Source organism: Chelmon rostratus, chromosome 1 (assembly GCF_017976325.1).
Source record: "Chelmon rostratus isolate fCheRos1 chromosome 1, fCheRos1.pri, whole genome shotgun sequence".
In the NCBI taxonomy this organism is placed as follows: domain Eukaryota; kingdom Metazoa; phylum Chordata; class Actinopteri; order Chaetodontiformes; family Chaetodontidae; genus Chelmon; species Chelmon rostratus.
Window position 1 is genome coordinate 16,153,030 of NC_055658.1, and position 23,582 is coordinate 16,176,611.

Sequence of the window (23,582 nt, forward strand, 5' to 3'; positions counted from 1 at the left end):
GGGCCCTGTGAAGCATATGTATGCTGCTGATAGATCAGAGTACCAACCACAAGATGATAGTGGGACATATGTAGTCTGCCCATGGTTCACTATATGCTTCACATGTAAAAGTCATGGCTTCCGTCTCTGCAGCCACATTCAGGTATATATTTGGTAAAACCTTTTACGAGACCTGTATCAGGAGACACATTCAAAGAAAATACAGCTTCCCATGTGACTGTATACCTCAGTTGCTAAGTCAAAGAGAGCTTGATAACTCACTGCAACATTTGGGGATAAAGATCCAAACGAACCATAAACTGATACATTACTGCTTGTGATGTTCATGCCAATTCTTTTGTCAAAACCAAACAAGCTAAATGCATTTTAAGAGGATTAACTCACTTTAATGCTCTGGCTTCTCATAATAAAGCAACAAATGGAGTACTGTGTGATGTGTGTTTCTAATTTATGAAATGTAACTTTATCCATTGTATTTTGTGGTCAATAGATTTTACTAAAGTCAACTAGTGTGAACCCCAAGCTTTTTATGTTTTGTAAATCAGCTTACAACTCACAGTGCTTTGCCTGAACATAAGGCAGCGATGCCCCACATTCTTCAGTTCTCTGAGGCAGCTGACATGATATTTTTTGTGATTCGTTTTGAGTTCAATAGAAGGTGCACTCAATATCTCCTGCCACATACATACCAATAAGTTGATTCCTGATTTGCAAGACTTTTAAAGGACACATTTGCTGATTTAGAGATTTTTACACATAATGCAATACAGCAGCAATCATCGCAGACACCATTATGGTTTGATACTTGGCATGTTTTTTGAGTGTCATCTGTGGAGAGGAAAGTTTTCTTTCCATCATATTTTTCTTGAAGTACGCTTTAGACAAGACTAGTATTTTGTCAGTCTTAAAGAATCACATATTTTTTTTTATTATTAATTATTATTATTATTATTGTTTTTTACTTTATCAAAATGGTCTTAAATGGAGTAGCCTAAGGTTATAGTTCCTTTCTATTATCTATTGACAGTTATGGGGATCTAAGGCATTTGGGATTTGTGGTTGTTGAATTTACAGCTTTGAAAACTTCAAAAGCATTTTATGGATCTTTACAGGTTTACGTGTTTTTACAATTATTGTTAAAATCATTCAGTGTACTTAAGCTTTTGAATTTAATTAATACTTTCTTTTGTGTTTGTGGTTCACATGTATTGCCCGTTACCTGATTTATTCTGTGAGGTTAGAGGAATTTTCATGCATAACTACTGTTTTTCTCACTCCTCACCCTCAGTTTACGCAGCATGTTTAAATAAAGTTACAAAAAAAAAATCTGCCCCCCCCTTAGAATTGTGGGATTGCAATGGCTGCTCCCTTGTCTGTAAACATACGCGTTGTGTTTACGAAAGCAGCAGATTAGATATTCACCAGTGACTGCCACTGGTCCTCCCTTTTCTGGGCTACTTACCCGACCATCATTTGATCTCGAATCTTTAACTACATGTGAGAGTTTCTGCATTTTAGATCCAAAGAAATACGCGGAGGTTTGCCGCCCATCGTCAGGACAGAATCTCAAAGCTCGCAGGCTAACGTTAGCTAACGCTAGCTGCTGTGTCTGAGGTACGTAGTTGTTTCATTTCATTTCACGTGTAATCAAACGAGAGACAAATATAACAGTCTTACTTGCTTATAATTCTAGCCCGATTTCTGACATTGTAGTAACATTTGAGGTCACAGATGGGGTTACTGTTTACCAAAAAAGATGTTAATAGTTTAAACGTCATACATAGCTGAGCCACTACTTTATCAGTGTCTTGTTGGGTCGTTCCACATTAAGTTAAACTTGCTAAATGCTGTTCATTTGAGCGGATGGCAAAATTTGTTAGGGAAAAGAATTGTTCTAATATTCAATTAACATAACGATTTGTAGTTCTACAAGCCACAAGGTGTCCAGGGCAGGCAACTGACCTGAATCTCGATTCACCGTAGTGCTGAATCGATTAGTAGATGGACAGAAAATGATTCCACACAAATTCCACAAATTAACCCTGATAAGGCACACAAGTGAAAACCATTCCAGGTGACTACCTCTTAAAGCTCACCGAGAGAATGCCAAGAGTGTGCAAAGCAGTAATCAGAGCAAAGGTTGGCTATTTTGAAGAAACAAGATATATATAAACATGTTTTCAGTCATTTCACCTTTTTTGTTAAGTACATAACTCCACATGTGTTCATTCATAGTTTTGATGCCTTCAGTGAGAATCTATTATATAAAAAGTCATGAAAATAAAGAAAATGCATTGAATTAGAAGGTGTGTGCAAACTTTTGGCCTGTACTATATATATATATATACACACACATAAAATGTGTGTGTGTCACAGTGGAAATAAGAATATATTCATATATATATTCAGCCTGTTGCTGAAGGAGCTGCTGAGGGCCCCCACTGTGTCATGCAGGGGGTGAGAGGGGTTGGCTAATATCCTCCTCTCGCCTACACCCTCAATGGTGTCCAGAGGGCAGTCCAGGACAGAGCCAGCTCCCCTGAGTTTATTTAGTCTCTTCTGTCCATCTCTGAGCCTCCACAGCCCCAGCAGACCACTGCGTCGAAGATTGCAGATGCAACCACAGAGTCATATAATGTTTTTAACAGCGTCCTACATACTCCAGAGGACCTCAGTCTTCTCAGCAGATGGAGATGACTTTGGCCCTTCCTGTATAGAGCATCTAACCGCTTATAGATCATATGATCCATCAATTTATTAATGAGAAAAATCATCATTACTTGAAGTCTCAGTTCAGTTTTGCCCAAAAGCCGAAAGGTTTACAGCTGTTGCCATTAGCAAAATTTAGTAACGTTACCCATTTTCACCCTTTGCATGTATCATTATTTTCTCACAGATAATGGAAGACGATGTGTCCATGCATAGACTGGAAGGGAGTGATCCAGCTACCCAAGTGGGTGGACTGATTGTGAAGAAGAAGAGCGCTGCTGCAGAGCCCCATGTTTTTCGGGCCCCAACTCCGCGCACCTCGTTGCTGGGCTTGGATCTGCTGGCAGTCCAGAAAAGGAAGGAGCGTGAATGTAAGGAACAGGCTGATGATGACAAAAATTCTAAGAAGTCAAAAGTTTCCTCATACAAGGACTGGGAGGAAGGTAAAAGTGACTCTGGATCTGATGAAGAAGATGATGATAAGAACAGAGGTACCAAGAAAGAGAGGTAAGTCAGTCCTTCACACAGAATAGTACAGAACACAGAATTTACTGAAAATGGTGGATGTATAAATAAACAGGCAACACCTATCCCCCATTACTACGAAGAGCCAAAGTGTTCAGTATTAAATAAAAAAGACATTATGAAATAATTAAAAAAAAACATTCAAATACATACAAACAAAATATCTTATTTCATGATGCCACTTTGCAAAGACATTGAAATGAAAAGCGGTATTCTGAATTAAAATGGAAATGTGTACTAAAAAGAGACATTTTAAAAGAAATACACAGAATTAAATACAAATGCATTAAACTTCATGACTGAAAAGCAGGACAATTTTAAAGTGGCCTGAATTTTTATTCAGGCCAGTATTAGATTATTTCACAATTTCATGTTTATATTGCTTCGTTCGTATTTATTTCAAATCATATCTTATTTATTTAATATTGAATGCTTTGGCTCTTTACAGCCCTGGACATCCCAGTTTGGGAATTTGTAAATCACTTTTTTGTTTTTTGTGGAGTCCTTTGAGAGAAAAAGGTCAGCGAACTAAACGGCAGTGTCAATGCAAGTCATTGCAAAACATAAATGAACTTGGAACATTAACACCCCTTTTCTTTTAATATTTATGTATCTCTAGTATTTTCTTTGTTCCCTTTTTACACAGTTTTTATTTTACTAGCTGTAGTAGTGTGCAAATGCGAATAGTATGACCAGTGTGTAATATTTTATTTTCGTTTTGGCAGCAGGAAGTATCGAATAACTGGCTCTGAGACACCGTCAAACCCAGGAGGGGTCAGTGAAGAGTTCCGACGCAGACACCAGCAGAGGGAGAAAGACCGACGTGAGCATGGAGTCTACGCCTCCTCCAAAGAGGACAGGAACCGAGAAAGAGAGCGAGAAAGGAACAGAGATAAGGGCAGAGACCGAAGGAGTGAAAGAGGTGATTCTGAAGTTACTTAGTCATCTAGTAGCAAGAGTATTTGAATGCACTTTTGGTTGAAGTCCAGCATAATTTCTCAAGTAAAAATTCAAAACATTTGCTTGATATTTCTCTTATATTTTTGTAAATTAGATACATTTTGAGCTTTTTTCACTGTTGTCAGAACAGTAGGCAGTTTTACTATTTTGCCCTTAGTTATTTATCGTGAAATATCTGTACAAGTATTTGAAAAACGTAATTGGTAGATCAATCAATAATGAAAGTAATTGTTCAGTCAGTCGGGGCTGTTGAGAGAGACTTTCCGTTGTCTCTGTCGGTCAGATGAGCGAGAGAGCAGCCACAGCCGTAGCAGCGGCAGGTCGGAGCGTTCGGAGCGTGGCGAGAGGAGCGAACGCTCACAGAGAGATGGCTGGTCTGATCGCATCAGCCGGGGGACCAAGAGAGATGAACCGCTGACGCCACAGCATCGCCCTAGAGGTAGCTTTATTTTATTAGCTTTTGTTTCCAATTATTATTCATGAGGACCTTATAGTTAATTGCTTCACTTAACTTTTTTTTTTTTTTTTTTTTTTTTTTAAACATAGATTCGTTCACACCCTCACGCTCCAACTGGGAAGAGGATGACAGTGGTTATGCCAGTTCACGGCACTCCCAGTGGGAGTCTCCCTCCCCTGCCCCGTCTCACAGAGAGTCAGATCGCTCAGAGCGAAGCCATCGCTCCAGCCGAGAGAGTGAGAGGAGAGACAGGTATGCAACTGTCATTCATTTCATCTCACATTTTTTTTTATCCCCCAGGACCCAAAGCCATAATTTTGTATGGCAAATTAAGTGGATGATGGAATTGAAAGAACAAACAACAATCATGGTTTAAGGCTCTTAGAATAACTGTGACCGAAGACAAATAAAGACAGAAATTTCCTTTTATTAATATTTTTACTATTTTATTGTAAGTTTTGTCAGAATTTTTGTGCAAAATGCACAAGTTAAGTTCCAAACACTTTACTAGTCCACAAACTCAATTTCCAATGCAATGGTGATGAGAGCTACAGGTTATTTGCATTTTGGAACATGGCTTTTTGTGTTTGATATACTCACATTTTTGTCTAGCAAAATATCATCATTACACTCCTATTTTATACTGTTATTTAGACGTTTCAGAGGCTTTTATAAATCCTTAGTACAAGTTCATTGTTCACTTTTGACATGAAATGCTTAGCTGCTGAGAAACCAGTGATATTCGATGCTTACATTGCATCTGTCTGCTGTGTGTATGTAGGTCAATCAGAGGCCGTTACCTTGACGACACACCCCTGCCTACCCCGTCATACAAGTACAACGAGTGGGCCAATGACAGAAAGCATTTGGGTTCTACACCTCGTTTATCACAAGGAAAAGGTGCAGTTCTAAAAACAAGCCATTTCACACTCACGTACAAGATTTAAATACCATTTGTCTGACAACATTTCTTATTCTGCCTCTTCTTCAGGGAGGAAAGAAGATGGTGAGGGAGGAATTGTGTTTGATAATGAGGGCGAGAAAGAACAGTGGCAGGAGGACCAGAAGGTGAGCGGCACAGTTATCCATCACTCATTTCTTATAGAATTATATTTTTTATTATACTTAAAATATGTATTTCTATTTGTTGACATCTCTTGTTTCACTGTTTTGCAGCAAGCTGACAGAGATTGGTACATGATGGATGAAGGCTATGATGAGTTCCACAACCCTTTCACTTCCACCTCTGATGACTATGTAAAGAAGAGAGAGCAGATCCTTCAGAAGCAGACACAAAAAAGAATATCTGCCCAGAAACGACAGATCAACGAGGTGCAGCCACGGTGTTTCATGTCAGCCTCATCAGATCTGTGTGTCTGCATGCACAGACATGCACGCTGTATGAGTGTACTTTTTGCAGTGTTGGGGAGGTTGCTTTTGATATGCAATAAATTACAGATTAGTAGTTGCCCTGTTCCAAATGTAGTAAGTTAAGTAACTATTTTGATTAATCAAAGTAGTGCAACATATTACATTTTATTATTTTCCCAACAAATCTTAATGGCTTAATCTTAAGGCTTTAAATCGTTTTAAAGCCTTATTTTATGTGACTGTGCATTTTGGCAAACAAGCTTTACATTTTACAGTAGTGTTAGAGCCCTTTTCTGATTTTATGAGGTGAGAAATATTGTTGAATATCCAGCACTGAAAGGTGTTTTTGTCCGACGACATGGTCACCCACCTTGATGTGGTCGGCTGGTCGCAGGTGTGACAGACTCAGATTGCCAAGCCCCATTGATTTCATTGGTTAAGAAAACAGGTGGGGCAAATTCAAATAAGAGAACCAGTCAAAAACAACACTCAAATTCACAAACACAATCACATACTGCCCAATGAATGGAGCCTGTCTAGAGGTAATGATAGCTTCTTGTAAGCCAACCTGCCCTTGACGGTGTTACATTTGTCCCAGAAGCTTTGCTGCTTTGTTTGGAAATATGCCAAAAGAAGGCATTCCTGCATGGTGAAAAGATGCAAAGCAACAGAATGAATGTTGTATTCTACAAGAAAGCCTTTTACAAAAAGAATATATTCAAATCTAATCACTTTGTAATCATCAGCATTTTGATTAGTAACTGGAATTTGATTACATATTTTTTATTCGTAACTTGAATGGATTTTAATAACATTTATTTTGTAATTTAATTACGTAACACTGTTACATGTGAGTAGTTACTCAATGCTGCTCATTTGTGTATTTGTCCCTTCTACCGGTCTGTGTCAGTGTATCTTTGTGACAGGCTGTGTTTCTTGTCTGTGTTTCTTCTCTCAGGACAATGAGCGGTGGGAGACCAACCGTATGCTGACCAGTGGTGTGGTGCAGAGGTTGGAGGTGGATGAAGACTTTGAGGAGGACAATGCTGCCAAAGTTCATCTGCTGGTTCACAACCTGGTTCCTCCCTTTCTGGATGGAAGAATAGTTTTCACCAAGCAGGTAAAGAAGACCGCAGATCATGATCTAAGGCCTGTAGGCCCTGGGTTTACCCTTTAGGCCGATTAATAATGATTCAGTGCCTTATATGTCACATTTTTCTCAGAACTATACTCCAAGAGTTTGTTTTTGATCTAAATATTTGTATGTGTGTTTTGTTTTGCTGCTGCAGCCAGAGCCGGTCATCCCTGTGAAGGATGCGACCTCTGACATGGCCATCATCTCTCGTAAAGGCAGCCAGCTTGTCCGCAAACATCGTGAGCAGAAAGAACGCAAGAAGGTTGGCTGCATTAATAACTAATAACACTAAGAGTAGCACTTACAAAAAATGCAGAGACCTGGTGAATGACAATGAAATTTTTCTGTCATCTGTTGCAAAAGCACTTCAAAATAGAAATAAAAATTGGAGCATTAGCTCTGTATAATATAACCAAATATAAAATCTGGCACGCTGAATATCCATAAATTTAGAATTCTACAGCTCTTTGAATCATTCAGAATCGTGAAAGGTTTGCATAATGCTTTGGGTTTGTTTGTGTGATATAAGTAAGGGATAATGTAAAGTGGCTTCGCGTCGGGCTTCTACTATTTTGTACTGATGGATGAAAGGCCAGCAGCAGCTGATTTAGGCGCTCAGCGTTTCCTGTTTTGTCTCCACTAAGCAGTCTTTTAGCATGTTGATCACCCATGCTGTGTTTTTTCGCATCTGTGCGCTTCAATCTGGTCAGTCGCTGTGTCCTCAAGTCTCTTGTGCCTTAATATTGCTCCTCCTGTCGGTCCAGCGTTGTTCTTTACTCTTCTTTGTTGCTGGGGACATGACATTCTCAGCCACACTTCAAGTGTTTTGCCCTCTCCAAACAAATGAAAAGTAATGTCTGGAAAATGCTCCATATCTTCGAGAGTCTTTATTGTCATTGAACATGTCAATGAAGTTTTCATTGCAACCCCCATGTTAGGCACAGATAGTAAGAAAGATAAGAAGATTAGAAAGAATAAAATTAAGATAACTACAATAAAATTAAATAAACATGCAGTAAAAATATTTGAAAAAGCAATTAAAATATAACAGAATGAAAATATACAAAGGCAATAAAATATACTAAACAATAAAATATGGAAGTGAAATGTGCAACAGAATAAAATATACAAGCAGAATAAAATATACACAGTGAAATGTACCGACAGAATAAAATATACCAGTGGACAATAAAATATACCAATGAAAATGGAATGTGCCAATATAGTAAAAAAAAGAAAAAGAAAAAAGAATATTACTTAGTTAAGTGAATGTATGTATTTTGCCACTCAAATCAGCTGGCGATTTGTTATTGAGCTTGGTACATTAACGGATTGCCCCTTTAGTCTATGACTGTTGCTATGGCTTCCCTAGCAACGGAGTACCTGAGCAGGCGGTCGTCTTTCAAGAAATAAACACAGCTGAATTTTGGTGATTGACCAGTCAGAATTGAGTATTTAAGGTGCCGTGTTCTAAGCAATATTATTCCTGTGCTATTAATAAAAGTGTAGGTAGAATGCACAGTTAATCCTGTTAATGCTATTAGATAAAACCACTATGTAATTTAAATGGATATATCATTGTTAAATTCATCTGTATGGAATGTGATGAAGCACTGATCATAAAGCAGCTATGATCCTCACACTCCCCTGTTGAGAAATGTTAAAGAGGTTTGTTAGTGTGACCCTGTCCAGTTGTTAATTCCAATGCTGTCTAACTTCATCACTTCAGTAAATGATTCAGTCATGATCTTTTAACTGCAAACCACCTCCATCATCTGAATGTGGATGAAATTGCAATCTGTGTGTGCGGTTAGAGGCCTGGGCTTTAATCTTCATAAACCTGTGATATAATTGGAATAATCCTGTTTTCAGGCACAGCACAAACACTGGGAATTGGCAGGCACCAAGTTGGGGGATATCATGGGGGTCAAGAAGAAGGAGGATGAAGATGTCTCTGGGGGAAAACCAGTCGGCGAGGATGGCAAAGTGGACTACAGGTGACCAGACTGTCTACGCTAAGTTTGGACCTAGATGACATTTCACATTTTGTTTTTAATAATCTGGCTGACCTGTGATGTCAGTTTGTCTGACCTGCCATATTAATTTCTGTCTTTTTTTCTTTCTTTCTTTGTCTTACAGAGCAGAGCAGAAATTTGCAGACCACATGAAAGAAAAGAGTGAGGCCAGCAGTGAGTTTGCGAAGAAGAAGAGTCTTCTGGAGCAGAGACAGTATCTGCCTATTTTTGCTGTCAGACAGCAACTTCTTAACATCATAAGGTATTCATACCCAAATCCCATTTTACATCGCATCACAACCGTTAGTCCATGTCCGAGTTATAACTTTGACTGTTTTGAATGTGTTTGCTGGCATCTGCAGGGACAACAGCATAGTGATTGTTGTTGGGGAGACGGGCAGTGGGAAGACCACCCAGCTGACCCAGTACCTGCATGAGGATGGCTATACCAGCTATGGCATGGTGGGTTGCACTCAGCCCCGAAGAGTGGCAGCCATGAGTGTGGCCAAGAGAGTCAGTGAGGAGATTGGAACTAACCTTGGAGAGGAGGTGAGACAGCTGTCTGATGCTTGAGCAAACAGTCACTGTATTGACATATAATGTTAATTCATTTGGTATGTTGATTTCAGTTTAAGGCTCAAATCTTTAGTCTGGTCAAGGCAACATAGAAGTTTATGAGTCTACTTTTCAGCAGGCCAACAGGAGGACCCTTCTCATGTGTCCAACTCTTGAGTATGTGCTTGTGAATTCTAGGAGGAGGTTAAGGCCCCTTATGTGTTATAAACATTCATTTTGCCCTCTGTTAGTTAAACCTATTAATGGACAACTGCTGGAGGAGTTCGATATTTATGTGTGTTTGGGAGACGCTAGAAGTGTCCTTAACCTTAATCTTAAAGCCGAAAGTGTAATTGTCCGTTAGAACCACTCATTGCGTCGTGCAACTGCGTGTGTGTACAACTACAGAAAGAATGGTAAGTTAAATTTGAACCAGGGCGTAGTTGTAGTATTTACAGAGAATTTGGTGAAGGACTTGAACTCTTGCCTTTGTTTTCAGTATCAAAGAAGTACAGTAGTTAAACTAAAGCTGTGGACTTGTTTTAGTCTTCTCTGATTGCTCAAGTAATGACTTCTAAGTAGAGACAAATAGAGCTACTGCGTCCTTCTGTCGCTGTTTTTAAGTTGTTTTGAATGGCTTGTACACTGCAGTAATTACTGTACCGTTAAATGGCCAGTCTGAGAGCTCCCATGCACAGACAAGGGAAGTCATCTGTTGTGTAACACCCCCATCTAGTGGACAAAAGGATGTTTGCGGAGAACTGAGGAGCAACAATAAAAGGAAACACTGGAGCTGCTTAAATATTAGGCAGAGACATAGTAGAAGTAGTTTTGATTTTAATAAGGTGTGATATGTCTTTTTTTGTCATACAGCAGTATTGGCTGTAAGCAAGTACTTTAAAGTTCATACTCATTGTTTTGAGTTGATTATTCTTACTATTTTCTGCAGGTGGGCTACGCTATCCGTTTTGAGGACTGCACATCTGAGAAAACATTGATAAAGTACATGACAGACGGCATCCTGCTCAGGGAGTCACTAAGGGAGTCAGACCTGGACCACTACAGTGCTGTGATCATGGACGAGGCTCACGAACGCTCCCTGAATACTGACGTGCTGTTCGGCCTGCTACGCGAGGTCCGTACACAACTACCTAACACCAATTAAAGATCAATGTTATTTTGGTATTTTCAAGAGACACACACACGGACACACACAGCTGCATCTGCTGTGTGTCTAAATGATGATTCAGCGTAAAGACACAGATTTCATTCAGCCATCTCTCTTCTGTCCACTGTTTCCCATCAGGTTGTGTCTCGCCGCACTGATTTAAAACTCATAGTTACCTCTGCAACTATGGACTCGGACAAGTTTGCGGCATTTTTTGGCAACGTACCCATATTCCACATTCCAGGAAGAACATTTCCTGTAGACATCTTGTTTAGCAAGGTATGTTTCTCTTTTCATTCTGCTTTCACTTAAAGGCACTTACACTACATCCTAAACATATTACATCTCATCTATGATTGTAAAGACATCTCTAACCTGTAAAAATTGTCTTCAACCTTTAGAAAAGAGACAGACATAAGCACAGTATACTGACTTATGACCTTTAGTCATATTTTCACCACAATATGCAGCTTTTCAGTTTATCAGATACCCTACAGGCATAAATATATTTTGTAAGTTGGCAACAATAAAAAGCTGTCTCTACTGTTGCAGCAAAAGACATTTTGCTTGTTGTGGGGTCATTTCAGTGCTTTTGTTTCGTATTGGGCTGATTTGCTGTGTTTTTCGGCTGCGTAGACTCCACAGGAGGACTATGTAGAGGCGGCAGTGAAGCAGGCTTTGCAGATCCACCTCAGTGGGTTGATAGGAGACATCCTCATCTTTATGCCCGGCCAGGAGGATATTGAGGTGAGGGACACGGCTGCTTATTATCAATCACGTTGTTGTTGCATTAATTTTGGTATAAGGAACTGTGTTCTGAATGACCTGGACAAAAGGTGCTGCATGAATAAAGTTCATAAGATTTTTTCTCTTAAAACTCTGCAAGACATAAAAGGAAAGTTTCCAAAAATACTGGTATAAATAAAATAATATATACATTAATATAATTAATATAATTTTCCTCAACTGACGCCTTTCTGAGCAACGCAATGTTTTCACACATGACACGTTTGTAGTATTTGCTCTCAAAAACACAAAATGTAACCTGTCAGTCGAACCCAGCTGGCCACATGGTGTCAATTCTTCTTTTCATTTTGTGTTTCCAACTGATGTAAAGTTTATCCATGTCCTTGCAGGTGACGTCGGACCAGATCGTGGAGCGGTTGGAGGACTTGGAAAATGCTCCTCCTCTGGCCGTGCTGCCCATCTACTCCCAGCTGCCTTCTGATCTGCAGGCCAAGATCTTCCAGAAGGTTTGTATCTGTAACAGTCTGTAATGCTGCATGCATTTTTACACTGTGAGAACTTGTGTTAAACACACAGGAGAAAACAAAACTGACCTTAAATTTATCCTCTGCTAGGCTCCAGATGGTGTAAGGAAATGCATTGTTGCCACAAACATCGCTGAGACCTCTCTCACTGTGGATGGAATCATGTTTGTCGTGGATTCAGGATACTGCAAACTTAAGGTTACACTGTATATATATTTTACTTACGCTGCAGTTCTTTCCCTCTGCACAAGTTTAAGTCAATCTGACACCGTTTTTTTTTTGGTTTGTTTTTTCCCTGTCAACAGGTTTTTAATCCTCGTATTGGAATGGATGCTCTGCAGGTGTATCCCATCAGCCAGGCTAATGCCAACCAGCGTTCTGGCAGAGCCGGACGTACAGGACCAGGCCAGTGTTACAGGTAAAGGCCCCTGTCTTGTAGTGTTAAGGTGGAATTGGTTAATAGCCATGCCATGTTCAGGCTCCTGCAAGGCTGCCTCTAACCTTTTCTAACCTTTTAGCTGGCAATACCAAGAGACTCCTGATCCTACAGAATCAGGATCACAGGAACATACAACTCTCATTCCAAAAAAGTTGGGATGCTGTTTAAAACATAAATGAAACAGAATGCTTTGGCTTGGTTGTTGTTAAAGTGGGTTTTCTCCCTTCAGTCGTTTGAGGTCATTGCCGTCCTCAGACAGTTTGCTCAGGGCTCTGGATCTGCGACTTTGCTTGTGCTTTCAAGGCAGGAAGAGGGAGAGCGGGCCAGAACCTTAATCTCCAGAGGATTTCATGCATTTTAACTCTGTTTATGGCACAGAAATGTGCCACAAAAGACCCTGTCAGAGGTTTCACTTGACCCCCTCCCTCTTTTGCCACATTTACTTAAGCAAAGATTGAGTGACATAGACACGCAGGGTGATGTGTTTTGCATTGCTAATGAGCTAGAATGCTTACGAAAGCCCACATATTTCTGGATTAATCCTGCCCACCTGCTCTTGAACACGAGCTCGCACAAATCTATGAAGAATCAGTTTCGGAGCAGCTTTACCCGGAGTACAGTCAAGGTGTTTGAGTAGCTATGGATGTGTGTAGTTGTTAGACAGCAGAGAGAGTGAGTCACGCTGGTTTGCTCCGCTTGTGTGGAGAATTCCCCACTCAAAGACCCTTTTAGCTGTGACTGCAGGCACTCACTCACAAGCAAAACCTCCATGTACATTCAAATCATTCTGTAATTATAAGCTCCTCCGTCAGACAGCTGTAATTGTTGCGAGAGCTTTGTTAAGTCGGGTGCTTCACTTTAACTCAGGCTCTGGATGCTTCCTTAAATAACTTCTACTCAATTTTCCTTCGCAGCTGATCTACATCTGGTGCTTACTGCTCAGTTACAATCCCACTGGCATGCCTGCACATATTTGAGAACAAAATTCCCATCAGTGTCACATAACAACATGGCCCAGAGGCACATATTCCTCCTTGCTCTGTGCCTGTCAGCTGTGTTTCAGTTTAAACAAAAAATGAAAAAGACTGTACAAACACGTTACAGTTTTCTTATTTAGAAAAATCTGATTCTAGTGGAACGTCATTGTGGTGGCTTTGATTTCACACTCGCTGTGTCCTTCTCTGTCCAGGCTCTACACTCAGAGCGCCTTTAAGAATGAGATGCTGACTACCACCATACCAGAGATCCAGAGGACCAATTTGGCTAATGTAGTCCTGCTGTTGAAGTCTCTGGGTGTTCAGGATTTGCTCCTCTTCCACTTCATGGATCCACCACCCGAGGACAACATGCTCAACTCCATGTACCAGCTCTGGATACTGGGAGCTCTGGACAATACAGGTGGGTAGTTGAAAGGGTTGGAATCACCAGAGACATCACAATATAATGTTAATAATATGCCTTTTAATTGACTTTCAGTACACTGACAATTGGAATATACTGTGATTTCTGACTTTTCTGGCAGCTGTTTTGACTTATGCTTTATCTAATAAAATAGTGACAATTCTATTAAAAACCTAAAGTTTTAACTGCACTCTGGTCAGTTCACCTCTTAAAATGATTAAAATAATTAATACCCGCAAAGCAGGAGAAGCCTAAAAGTAGACAGCAGAGTGTTTTCAGTGAGCTGTTTCCTCAGTTCGTAACGTAATCAAGAAATTGCAGTTATGTGGAGCTAGGTTGAGGTCTGGATGACCGAGAATGCATTCAGAGGGAGCTGCTCATTGGATTGCTGGAAAGGCAAATCAAACCCCCAGTTTGACTGCAAAAGACCTAAATGAAGATTTAAGACTCTGCCATGGTGCTGCACTGTTCTACTCCGCAGTGACACCTGCACAAAATGACCTGAATCCTGGATCAATCAAAAGAAAACTTTCCTGCTTCCTCACCACAAAATTCAGCATTAGATGTTTGCAAAGGAACATCTAAACATGCCTGATGCATTTTGGAAACAAGCCCTGTGGACTGATGAAGTTAAAATAATTTTTGGCCACAATGAGCAAAGTTATGTTTGGAGAAAAAAGGATGCGGAATTCATGAAAACAACACCTCTCCAGCTGTCAAGCATGGGGGTGGATTGATCATGTTTTGGGCTTGTGTTGCAGCCAGTGGCATGAGGAACATGTCAGTGAATTCAATTAAATATCAGCAATTTCTGCAATCAATCATCAGAGTCTGTAAAAAAGGCTGCTGATGAAAAGAGGATGGCTTCTACAAGAGGGTAATGATTCCAAACACAATGGACTACCTCAAGAGGCACAAGCTGAAGGTTTTGCAGCCGCCCTCACAGACCTAAACATCATCAAAAATCTGTGGATAGACCTCAAAAGAGCAGCGCATGCTAGACTGCCCAAGATCTCACAGAACTAAAAGTCTTTTGTAAGGAAGAGTGAGCCAAAATTCCCCCAAACAAGAACAGAAAGCATTTAAAAAAGCGTTTACAAGCTGTACTTGCTGAGTTACTAACTACTGACTATACAGGGTGCCCAAACAAAAAGTACAAAAAAGTACTCTTGCATGAATTATTAAAGAAATGTGTCATCTCTAACTTTATGTTGTTTGGAAATCAGGTCAAATAGTGACAACTGTCCATCACAAGTTTCCAGAGCTCAAAGTCATGTCTTCAAATGTCTTGTTTTGTCCGACAGCAGCAACATAAATCCTCTTTTTGAGATGAGATGAAGACGAAGCTAGGACGGAGAATTCAGGGTGTTTGAGGGTTGTATTTGCCCCTCTGTGTTGCTTTGAGTCGCTACGTAGTGATGCTGACGCCGCAAACACAGGCAGGAGAGTAGCTGTTTAAAGGATGCTGCAGTGATGGTGCAGACGCTGCAAACAGGCCCTGAGGAGTTAGCTGTGCAGTATGGCCGGTGGAGTAATTGCTAGTAACTGAACCTGTGTTTGATTTGACTGGTTGGGTCTCATTTCTCTCTCATCCTTAGCCAGATTCCAGGGATTTAGGGATTTGGGGAGAAGGGGGGACTTCTGATCATTCCCTGTATGGTGTGTTAACAGCAGATTATCTCTGATTAAGGCTTACCTGGCCCAAACTGACTGCTCTGCTTTTCCTCCTCATAAGCTTCTTAGACTCTGTCGTCTAATCATTTAAATCAGAACTGGCAAAGTTTTTGATCTCACTCTTTTTTTTTTCCTCTCTACAAGCATTCTCAACTGTCAGCAGTTCATCCTCCTCTCTCAGGGTGATAGACAAACAAGTGTCACATAATGGCGGCTTCTCCATCACAGCAGCGGGCTTTTGCTGGAAAAGAAGCTGCTCGTGTGGCGCTCGTCCCCCCTACGTTCTTCACGTCTCACGTACTTGTAGATCCTTCACGGGGGATGACCTTGTAGTTGTGTTCTCTTGTGTACTTTCAGGTGCTTTGACGCCAACGGGGCGTCTGATGGTAGAGTTCCCCCTCGACCCTGCCCTCTCCAAAATGCTGATTGTGTCGTGCGACATGGGCTGCAGTGCTGACATCCTCATCATCGTGTCCATGCTGTCCGTGCCGGCTATCTTCTACAGACCTAAGGTACGTCTCGTTTGATGCAGGTGCTGCATAACTGAACCATGTACTGTGTCGGTGAGAAATAGAAGGGAGGCTGCCAACCCCATTTTCATCTTTTTTTGATAATCCATTTGTATTCATGTATTTTGTTGTGTTAAAGTGGCAATAATCCACATTTTCTATATTAAGGGAATCACATGACTACTTGTATGTGAAAGGGTTCACTTGTAGTGATGAACCCACAGAGAATTATCACCTGATGATTAGCGATAATTCCAAGTGTTTTCAGCTGATTGTTTATGTTTTCCAGCCTGCAAATGTGCTGTTTTGGTTCACGCTCTTATTATTTGTTTTGTTTTGCAGCTGTGACTAATTAAAAACCTCTAAAAATCAGCTGCACGCTGTCTGTCCAGCACCACACAGCAGACAGACACAGTTAGCGACTAGCTGCTGAACAAAGTGGAGCATTTAGCAGCTAAAGAGCCAGATATTTCCCTCAGGAGTTGGTAGAGACCAAAAACAGAGCTAAAAGGAGAGTGTTGCAACTGTTTGCTCACAAATCTTCCATATTGACTTAAAAGAAAACAATATGTCTATTAATACTGTGTTCACAGCTTGTATCTCGAAAGGTGAAAAAAGTTTATATTTGTTTTAAATACTGTATGTATCTAATAATTCACACTTTTAATAAATATAGAAAATAAAGAAAAATAACCTTAAAACAGTAACATAACATATATGTAAAACTCAATCTGTGTGTCTCTGCAGGGTCGTGAGGAGGAGAGTGACCAGGTGAGGGAGAAGTTCTCAGTCCCAGAGAGTGACCACCTCACCTACCTGAACGTCTACATGCAGTGGAAGAACAACAATTACTCAAGCATCTGGTGCAACGAGCACTTCATCCACACCAAGGCCATGCGCAAGGTCAGACTCCCACTGCTTCAGCTGCTCACTCTGTGAGCGCCCTCCGGCCCTGGATGGAAGCCTGTCAGTCAGATTTCACTTGAAATTCAGCAGGATGATCAAGTGGAAATCTCATAGTTTGAATTTAGCCTTGTTTGGAAAGTGTGTAGTATATGATTTAGGTCCTGTCAGAGCTATTCAGTATGATGCTGAATTATTTTAAATGTAGTAGTTATCAGTTTGCAAATATGGCAGCTTCTTTCTGAGATTTCCACCTGACAGCAGTGATACATGTGATATATCTTCCCCCAAATAATTGATTGCATGCCAACAGGTCGGATGAGTTTTCCCTGTGGTTCCCCTTCCATTATACATACTGTTTTTGTGTAGGTGCGTGAGGTGCGCTCCCAGTTAAAGGACATCATGGTGCAGCAGAGGATGAACCTGATTTCCTGCGGGTCAGACTGGGACATCATCAGAAAGTGCATCTGTGCTGCTTACTTCCACCAGGCTGCCAAGCTCAAGGTACTTCCTGCTCTCTGGGTTCTCCTCAGTTAATATGTTACACCTAGTGGCAACTGGTTGTGGCAGATTTATAGCAGCATAATTACAGAGTGGGGAAATATCCCTTCTGGCCTCACATTAATACAGCGCTAAAATCTGAAAGGGAATTTGAAATCATGACTATATAATCAAGGTTCTCCATTTGACTTATGAGTAGCTGGCTAACCCAAGCAATCATAGCAGTGTTGGATATACTTCAAATTTATTTGCCCGCTGTCTAAGCCGGGTGGAGAAGCGTATTAACCCAGATGACCCGTTTTGCTCTGACCTTAAAGTGCACACATACATGCAGGCACAAAAACACACCATTTTCATATCTGGGAATTCTGAGTCGCACATTTAATTTGTTATTTATGCCTGTGTTTGCTCCCAGGGCATTGGTGAATACGTGAACGTGAGGACAGGCATGCCGTGTCACCTCCATCCCACCAGCTCCCTGTTTGGTATGGGCTACACTCCAGACTACATCATCTACCACGAGCTCGTCATGACCACCAAGGTAAAAAGTCTGTCGGCTGCAGAAAACGGCTAGCATGAAAACAACGAGTGACATGTGCGTTGTTGATGTTTTAACCTGTGCTTTGTGTTGTAGGAGTACATGCAGTGTGTGACTGCAGTGGAAGGAGAGTGGCTGGCAGAGCTGGGGCCCATGTTTTACAGCATCAAACATGCAGGGAAAAGCAGACAGGTAAGACTGGGCTGCTCATATCACAGCTAAAAGTATGTAGACAGGAATGTCAGCATATGCTTGTGTACCTGATTTGCATAATCTGGCCTTTGTCTCTTAGATCCAGTCTTAATACTAAAGCATAGGATGATATTTTAGACCAGTGGTTCATAAACATTTTTGGCTTATGACCTCTTAGAAGGAGGAAATGGCTGCTTGCCACTGGTATGTGCACTGGTTGTGAGCAGTCCAACTAAAGAGTATTTTCTTTGTTTTACCTGAATAATTTTAGGGGCAGTAGGAGGAAATATATTAAAGAGGGGAAAAAAAAAACAATTATTAGAGTAAAATTTGACAATAACAAATCTCTATTTTCATTTTACTATCTTGTTAATCCTTTCATGATACAAGCAGCCAGGTTGGGATCCACCTTTTGAGACAATGGTGTCCTTCCTGTGTTGTGGCAGTAGTTTGGGGATTGTTCTTTCTTGTTTCAACATGACAGTGTCCTCATGCAGAAAGCTAAGTCCATTTCCCAGTTTGCTGTGGAAGAACCGGGCTGGCCGGCACTTCTGGGATGAACTGCAGACTGCGAGCCGAGTCTTATCGACCTTACTAATGCTCATGTGGCTGAATAAGAGCCAATCTCTGGGGCCAGGTCCCCAAATCTCGTGGCAAACCTTCCCTGAGGAGTGGAGGCTGTTGTAGCAGGATGTTAACGCCGGAGGTTTTGGAATAAGATGTTAAAGAAGCACATATGGGCGTAACGTTCAAACTTTGGGTCATGCAGTGTACCTTGTGTGTGTACACCCTCGTCTGCTGTACTGACTGAAACGCAATGTTTGTCTGTGTACCTCCGTCATCTGTTTGCTCCTCCAGGAGAACCGTCGCCGCGCCAAGGAGGAGATCAGCAACATGGAGGAGGAGATGTCCATAGCCGAGGAGCAGCTGCGAGCGCGCCGAGAGGAGCAGGAGAAGAAGAGCAACACCGGCTGTGTTAAGTAAGTCGGCGACCATCTCTTCTCCTTCTGCCTCCTCATCACACACGGGCCTCATCGAACAATAGTTCCCCGTGGCCCTCATTTTCCACACACAGTCAAGATAGAAACGTTTAATTTACCTACCTCGCCGCCAATCCATATCTTCACCCCTCCCTCCTTCTCCTCCTCTCCCACTCTCTCTACTCCACCTCTCTCACTCTTCATGATGAGCTTTTCTCACCTCTGGTCCCTCCAGACGAGACAAAAAGAAATAATATTGACTCCTGGCTGACCCCCATTACTGCAGCTATTTAAATTGCGCCGTAGCAGAGCAGAGAAAGGAGGGGAACGTTCAATTTCAAATTAGACCAAAAAATTAATTTCACACCCGTCCGCGAGCTTTACAGAGAGAAGTAAGGTTATAAAGACAGATTTAAAAAAATGAAAGAACTTTTATTGTTAATTAATCAGCTGGTTTATCTGTCTGAGTTTGTGTGACCACATCTGTAACAGATCTACTGAAAATAATCACACTCGAGGTTTTGGATTAAGAATTAGATTGAAGCAGAGGAAGCTGGGTGTGTGATGATGAATGTCGCCGGCTCTCCTGGGCTCTTAGCTGCCTCCGTCCTCCGGCAGGCCTCACAAGCATCTCCTCTATGGGTTCAGTGTGACCAGGATGAAGCATTTCGTGTGTTTCATGTGCCGCCTGCTTATCGCCCGTCTCCCTGTTGGGCAGCACAGATCAGTGGTGTGAATTAGTAAATGGCCTGGTCTCTTGTTTTGTGTATAAAAGTGGAACAGTGTGACTGTTTTTGGAGCCACATCAGTGGTTAGAGCTGGAAGTGGTGACCCGTGTTGTTCTGTTTAAAGGACAGTTCCACAGGTTTTAGTTCCCTAATCATGTGGACTTTGGGCAAACCTCAGTACTTTTTAGGTGCTGACTGAAATGTGTACATATGGCCGATTATTGAAAAGCTGTTAAGCAGATAAGTAAAGAACTGTTAAAGCCCGCCTGTTTCCAGCTGCTCAGTTGTGAGGATTTGCTGCTTTTCTTTGTCATACATTCTTTGTCATTTTTTTTGTGTTTTTGACAGACAAAAAAACCCCAACAAGTTTCAAGATGTTAGTTTTGGGTTTGTAGAGAGCGTGGTGGGCATTATTAATTCGCTAATTCCTACAAACCAATTCATTTGTCGATTAATCAAGAAAATACTCTGCAGATTAAATGAAAAATTAGTTTATTGCATTAGTTACTTTCAAGTACTGGAAGTTGGGATTGAATGCTTGGTCAGATTTGTGCTATTCTTCACTTGTTCTGTTTAGACAGTTTCTGATCAGGATTATAATTTTGCCAATTTTCTGTCTGTTCTTTTGACGGTTCTTATGCAGCGGCTCGTGTTTCAGAAGCTTGACTTAAACATGTGAAAGAAAGATGTATGAAGTCCTCAAAGTACATAAAAAGTGTCAGGTCCATGTGCATTGCACATTTTTGCAGACCATGTTCGACTGCAGGTTATACAGCGTGAGCTTTGTGGGTGCTTTTTTCTTACCATTCCAGGAAATAGGTTTCTGTTCGTTTCTGTATGGGCTGAAAATCAATTAGCCGACTTCTGGAACTCAGTTGAATTGTGCAGTCCATCACTGTGTGCATCAAGCAGCCCTTAATGTTTGTTAAAGTTACAGCCTTGTTGTGTGGTAATGCAGTTTAGGCACAGGTTCATTTGAAGAGTCTGCAGTTTGAAGTAGCAACGTCGCTGATAAGAACGAATGCAGACCTGATCGATTACACAACTCAAGTAAGTTTAGACAGTCTGAGATTTCCTCATTGTCCAGAAATGACTGGAAAGCAGCGTGTCGATAAAAACACGCACAGCTGCATTATTTACTGTATGGTTTGCTGTTATGTGAAACACATCATTTGTAGTGAAACCAGTGGTGTGGTGCATAGCATGTGTGCATTCTCCATCTATGAGTACATACTGTCTACATTTGTGTGCGCTGCTGGCAAACTACTGGCAGCTTGTGTATTGAGTAAAGTGCAACAACTTCTCCTGAAGTGAGCATGAGCACAGAGAGCAGGGGACACAGTGACAGAAGGGGGTTATGGCCTGATGGTTGTAATTGCTGCAGGTGTGTGAGAGAGAGAGAGAGAGATGAGGGGAGTGCGGGCAGTGTCAGGGTGTCACGCTGCTGTAATTAAAGATGATAGATTTGCTGTCAGAGGCGTCAGGCTCTACTTCCCAACACAGAGACACCAGCCCGCCTTTTCACTCTCCTCCAGTTCTGCTGCTTTCATGTTCACATTCAGCTTCCTCTTTTTTTTAAACCACAGCTGCTCACCTCATGTAAGAGATGTTAAGCATTTGATTGAACAGAGCAATAACTCAGTTTTCTCTCACTCAGGGCTGTGAAAATCTGCACACCAGGACGAAAAGAAGAGGCCCCCATGACGCCCAGACGCACCCCGGCCCGCTTTGGACTGTAGAACTCCCCCCGGAGGTTAAAGTCCACCGACTAAATGTGTTGGCTCCTCTGGACTCATTATTATTTAGGACCTGGACCACACCAGCACAAACAATCACACTAACTTCCAGCTGAACTCATCCCTCCCAGCATGGCCAGAATCAACTGCAGTTCACATACAGACCACTAGAGTGAGAACTTGTATAAGGCACAAGGCTCAAAGACGAGCCAGGTCCATCAAAACGCCTCCCTCCACCTTTATCAGCAGATAGCTGTTTCCATGATATATTTGAAGGAATAGAGGACTTTGGGTTGTTTTTTGTTTTTGTAGATTCACTATGTATATGTGGTCATTACTGAAACAAAGTGTTTTTACAGAAGTGTCTATAATGATTTTACCTGAGCTGGAAACATTTAATTTTCTATAGTCTGTTGCATTTTCTCCATCCTGAGAGGAAAACTGGAAGAAGGTGATTGAATATCAGTGTGACTTGTCGTTGTGTCCTTGCAGTTACTAGTTCTTGTGCTGTTGTGGCTTGAACAGCATGTGTGCTCCCATGAAGTGCTCCTCCACACACTGAAGCGCTATTGTAACTGTACTTGTGGCACGAGTGTCTTCAGACCCTAGATGTATTGTAATACCCCCTAATAACACACACACTCATTCAGGCTTAGGCAATTGACCTTTTCTACTTTCTGTTAACCTTGTTCCAACAATGTAATGTGCTACAGCTTTGCTCCATACAAAACATTGGCACGCTGGATTAAACATATCAACTGTTTTATTTTCATGGTCCTTTTGTTCAAAATAGCACAGTTTCTTTTGTGGTTTTCCTCTAAACAAATGTCTTTTAGATGGTTTGTTGATGTACGCCACCCTCTGCCCTCTCAGCTCATCAGAACGTCACGCAGCTTCAGATAGATTGGTCTATTTGTAACAAAACAGTTTAGTGAAGGCCATGTTTGGATGGTGACGGTGGTTCTGTTTTTTCTTCTTTCTTTTCTTTTTTACATGGATCTGAGACAGCAGGAGGACTACTAATGGACTTTTTTTAGACTCAACATCTTTTGTAAATAAAACAAAATAAATGTTAGCTATTTTTTAAATCCAAGGTGATTTCATTTGATATTGTAGTCACTAATGTGTCTTTTTTTGTGCGCTGCAAGTGCTTAGCATAATTATGTCATTTAGATGCACTTTTTGATGCAAGTGAGTGTTGCAGTGGCATGAATGATATCTCAATAAGTGAAAGGGATGCAAATTAGTTTAGGCTACAAATTCTCTATATGTGGCATCTTCGGTGGATATTCTTCACTGTGTGTCTGCCTCTAAAAACAAAACAGCTGTGAATTTAGAAGCTCTCAGCTGTTCGCATACAGTATGTTAACAATACAGTGCAGTCGTTTTCTAGAGCCAGAGGTTTAATCAGGCACCGAAAAGGTAACTAACAATTATGCCATCAATATCGATTAATCTGGATATTACTTGTTTATTCCCATAATATTTCAGATACCTATTAAATGACATTGGGAATTTCTTGGAGCCTGAGGGGATGTGTTCAAATCAGGGCTGCAACTAATGATCATGTTCAGTATTGATTAATGGTTTAGTTTATAAAATTCCAGTCACAAAAAAAAAGCTTAAACAATGAGTTAAGCGCAACAACTTAAACAGTTAGCAAAAATAGTTGATCATCTGTTAAGTTACTTGTTTCAGCTCTGCTTCAGATTGCTGTTTTTATTCAACCAACAACCAAAACACGAAGATGACATATGACGATGAAAAGCAGAAATCCTCACAACTGTGACGCTGAAACACTGACAATGTTTACTA

General features: G+C 41.1%; 1 protein-coding gene across 2 annotated transcripts; it reads left to right on the plus strand.

Moving 5' to 3' along the window:
* The first annotated feature begins 1,366 nt into the window (after positions 1 to 1,366).
* On the plus strand, positions 1,367 to 22,796 carry dhx38 (DEAH (Asp-Glu-Ala-His) box polypeptide 38). 2 transcript variants are annotated; one of them, XM_041937864.1, is made up of 27 exons: positions 1,367 to 1,614; positions 2,897 to 3,216; positions 3,960 to 4,156; positions 4,478 to 4,633; positions 4,741 to 4,903; positions 5,433 to 5,551; positions 5,643 to 5,719; positions 5,828 to 5,983; positions 6,981 to 7,142; positions 7,312 to 7,419; positions 9,030 to 9,154; positions 9,297 to 9,434; positions 9,535 to 9,721; positions 10,677 to 10,862; positions 11,034 to 11,174; positions 11,532 to 11,642; positions 12,032 to 12,148; positions 12,257 to 12,364; positions 12,472 to 12,584; positions 13,795 to 14,003; positions 16,038 to 16,192; positions 16,937 to 17,092; positions 17,462 to 17,596; positions 18,009 to 18,134; positions 18,228 to 18,323; positions 19,182 to 19,303; positions 21,689 to 22,796. In XM_041937864.1, the coding sequence occupies exons 2-27, from the start codon at positions 2,900 to 2,902 to the stop codon at positions 21,768 to 21,770; spliced, it is 3,762 nt and encodes a 1,253-aa protein (XP_041793798.1). In that variant the 5' UTR covers positions 1,367 to 1,614; positions 2,897 to 2,899; the 3' UTR covers positions 21,771 to 22,796. The 2 variants fall into 2 exon arrangements, with proteins under 2 accessions (XP_041793798.1, XP_041793872.1); XM_041937938.1 differs by having other exon boundaries at positions 3,963 to 4,156.
* Positions 22,797 to 23,582: the final 786 nt, after the last annotated feature.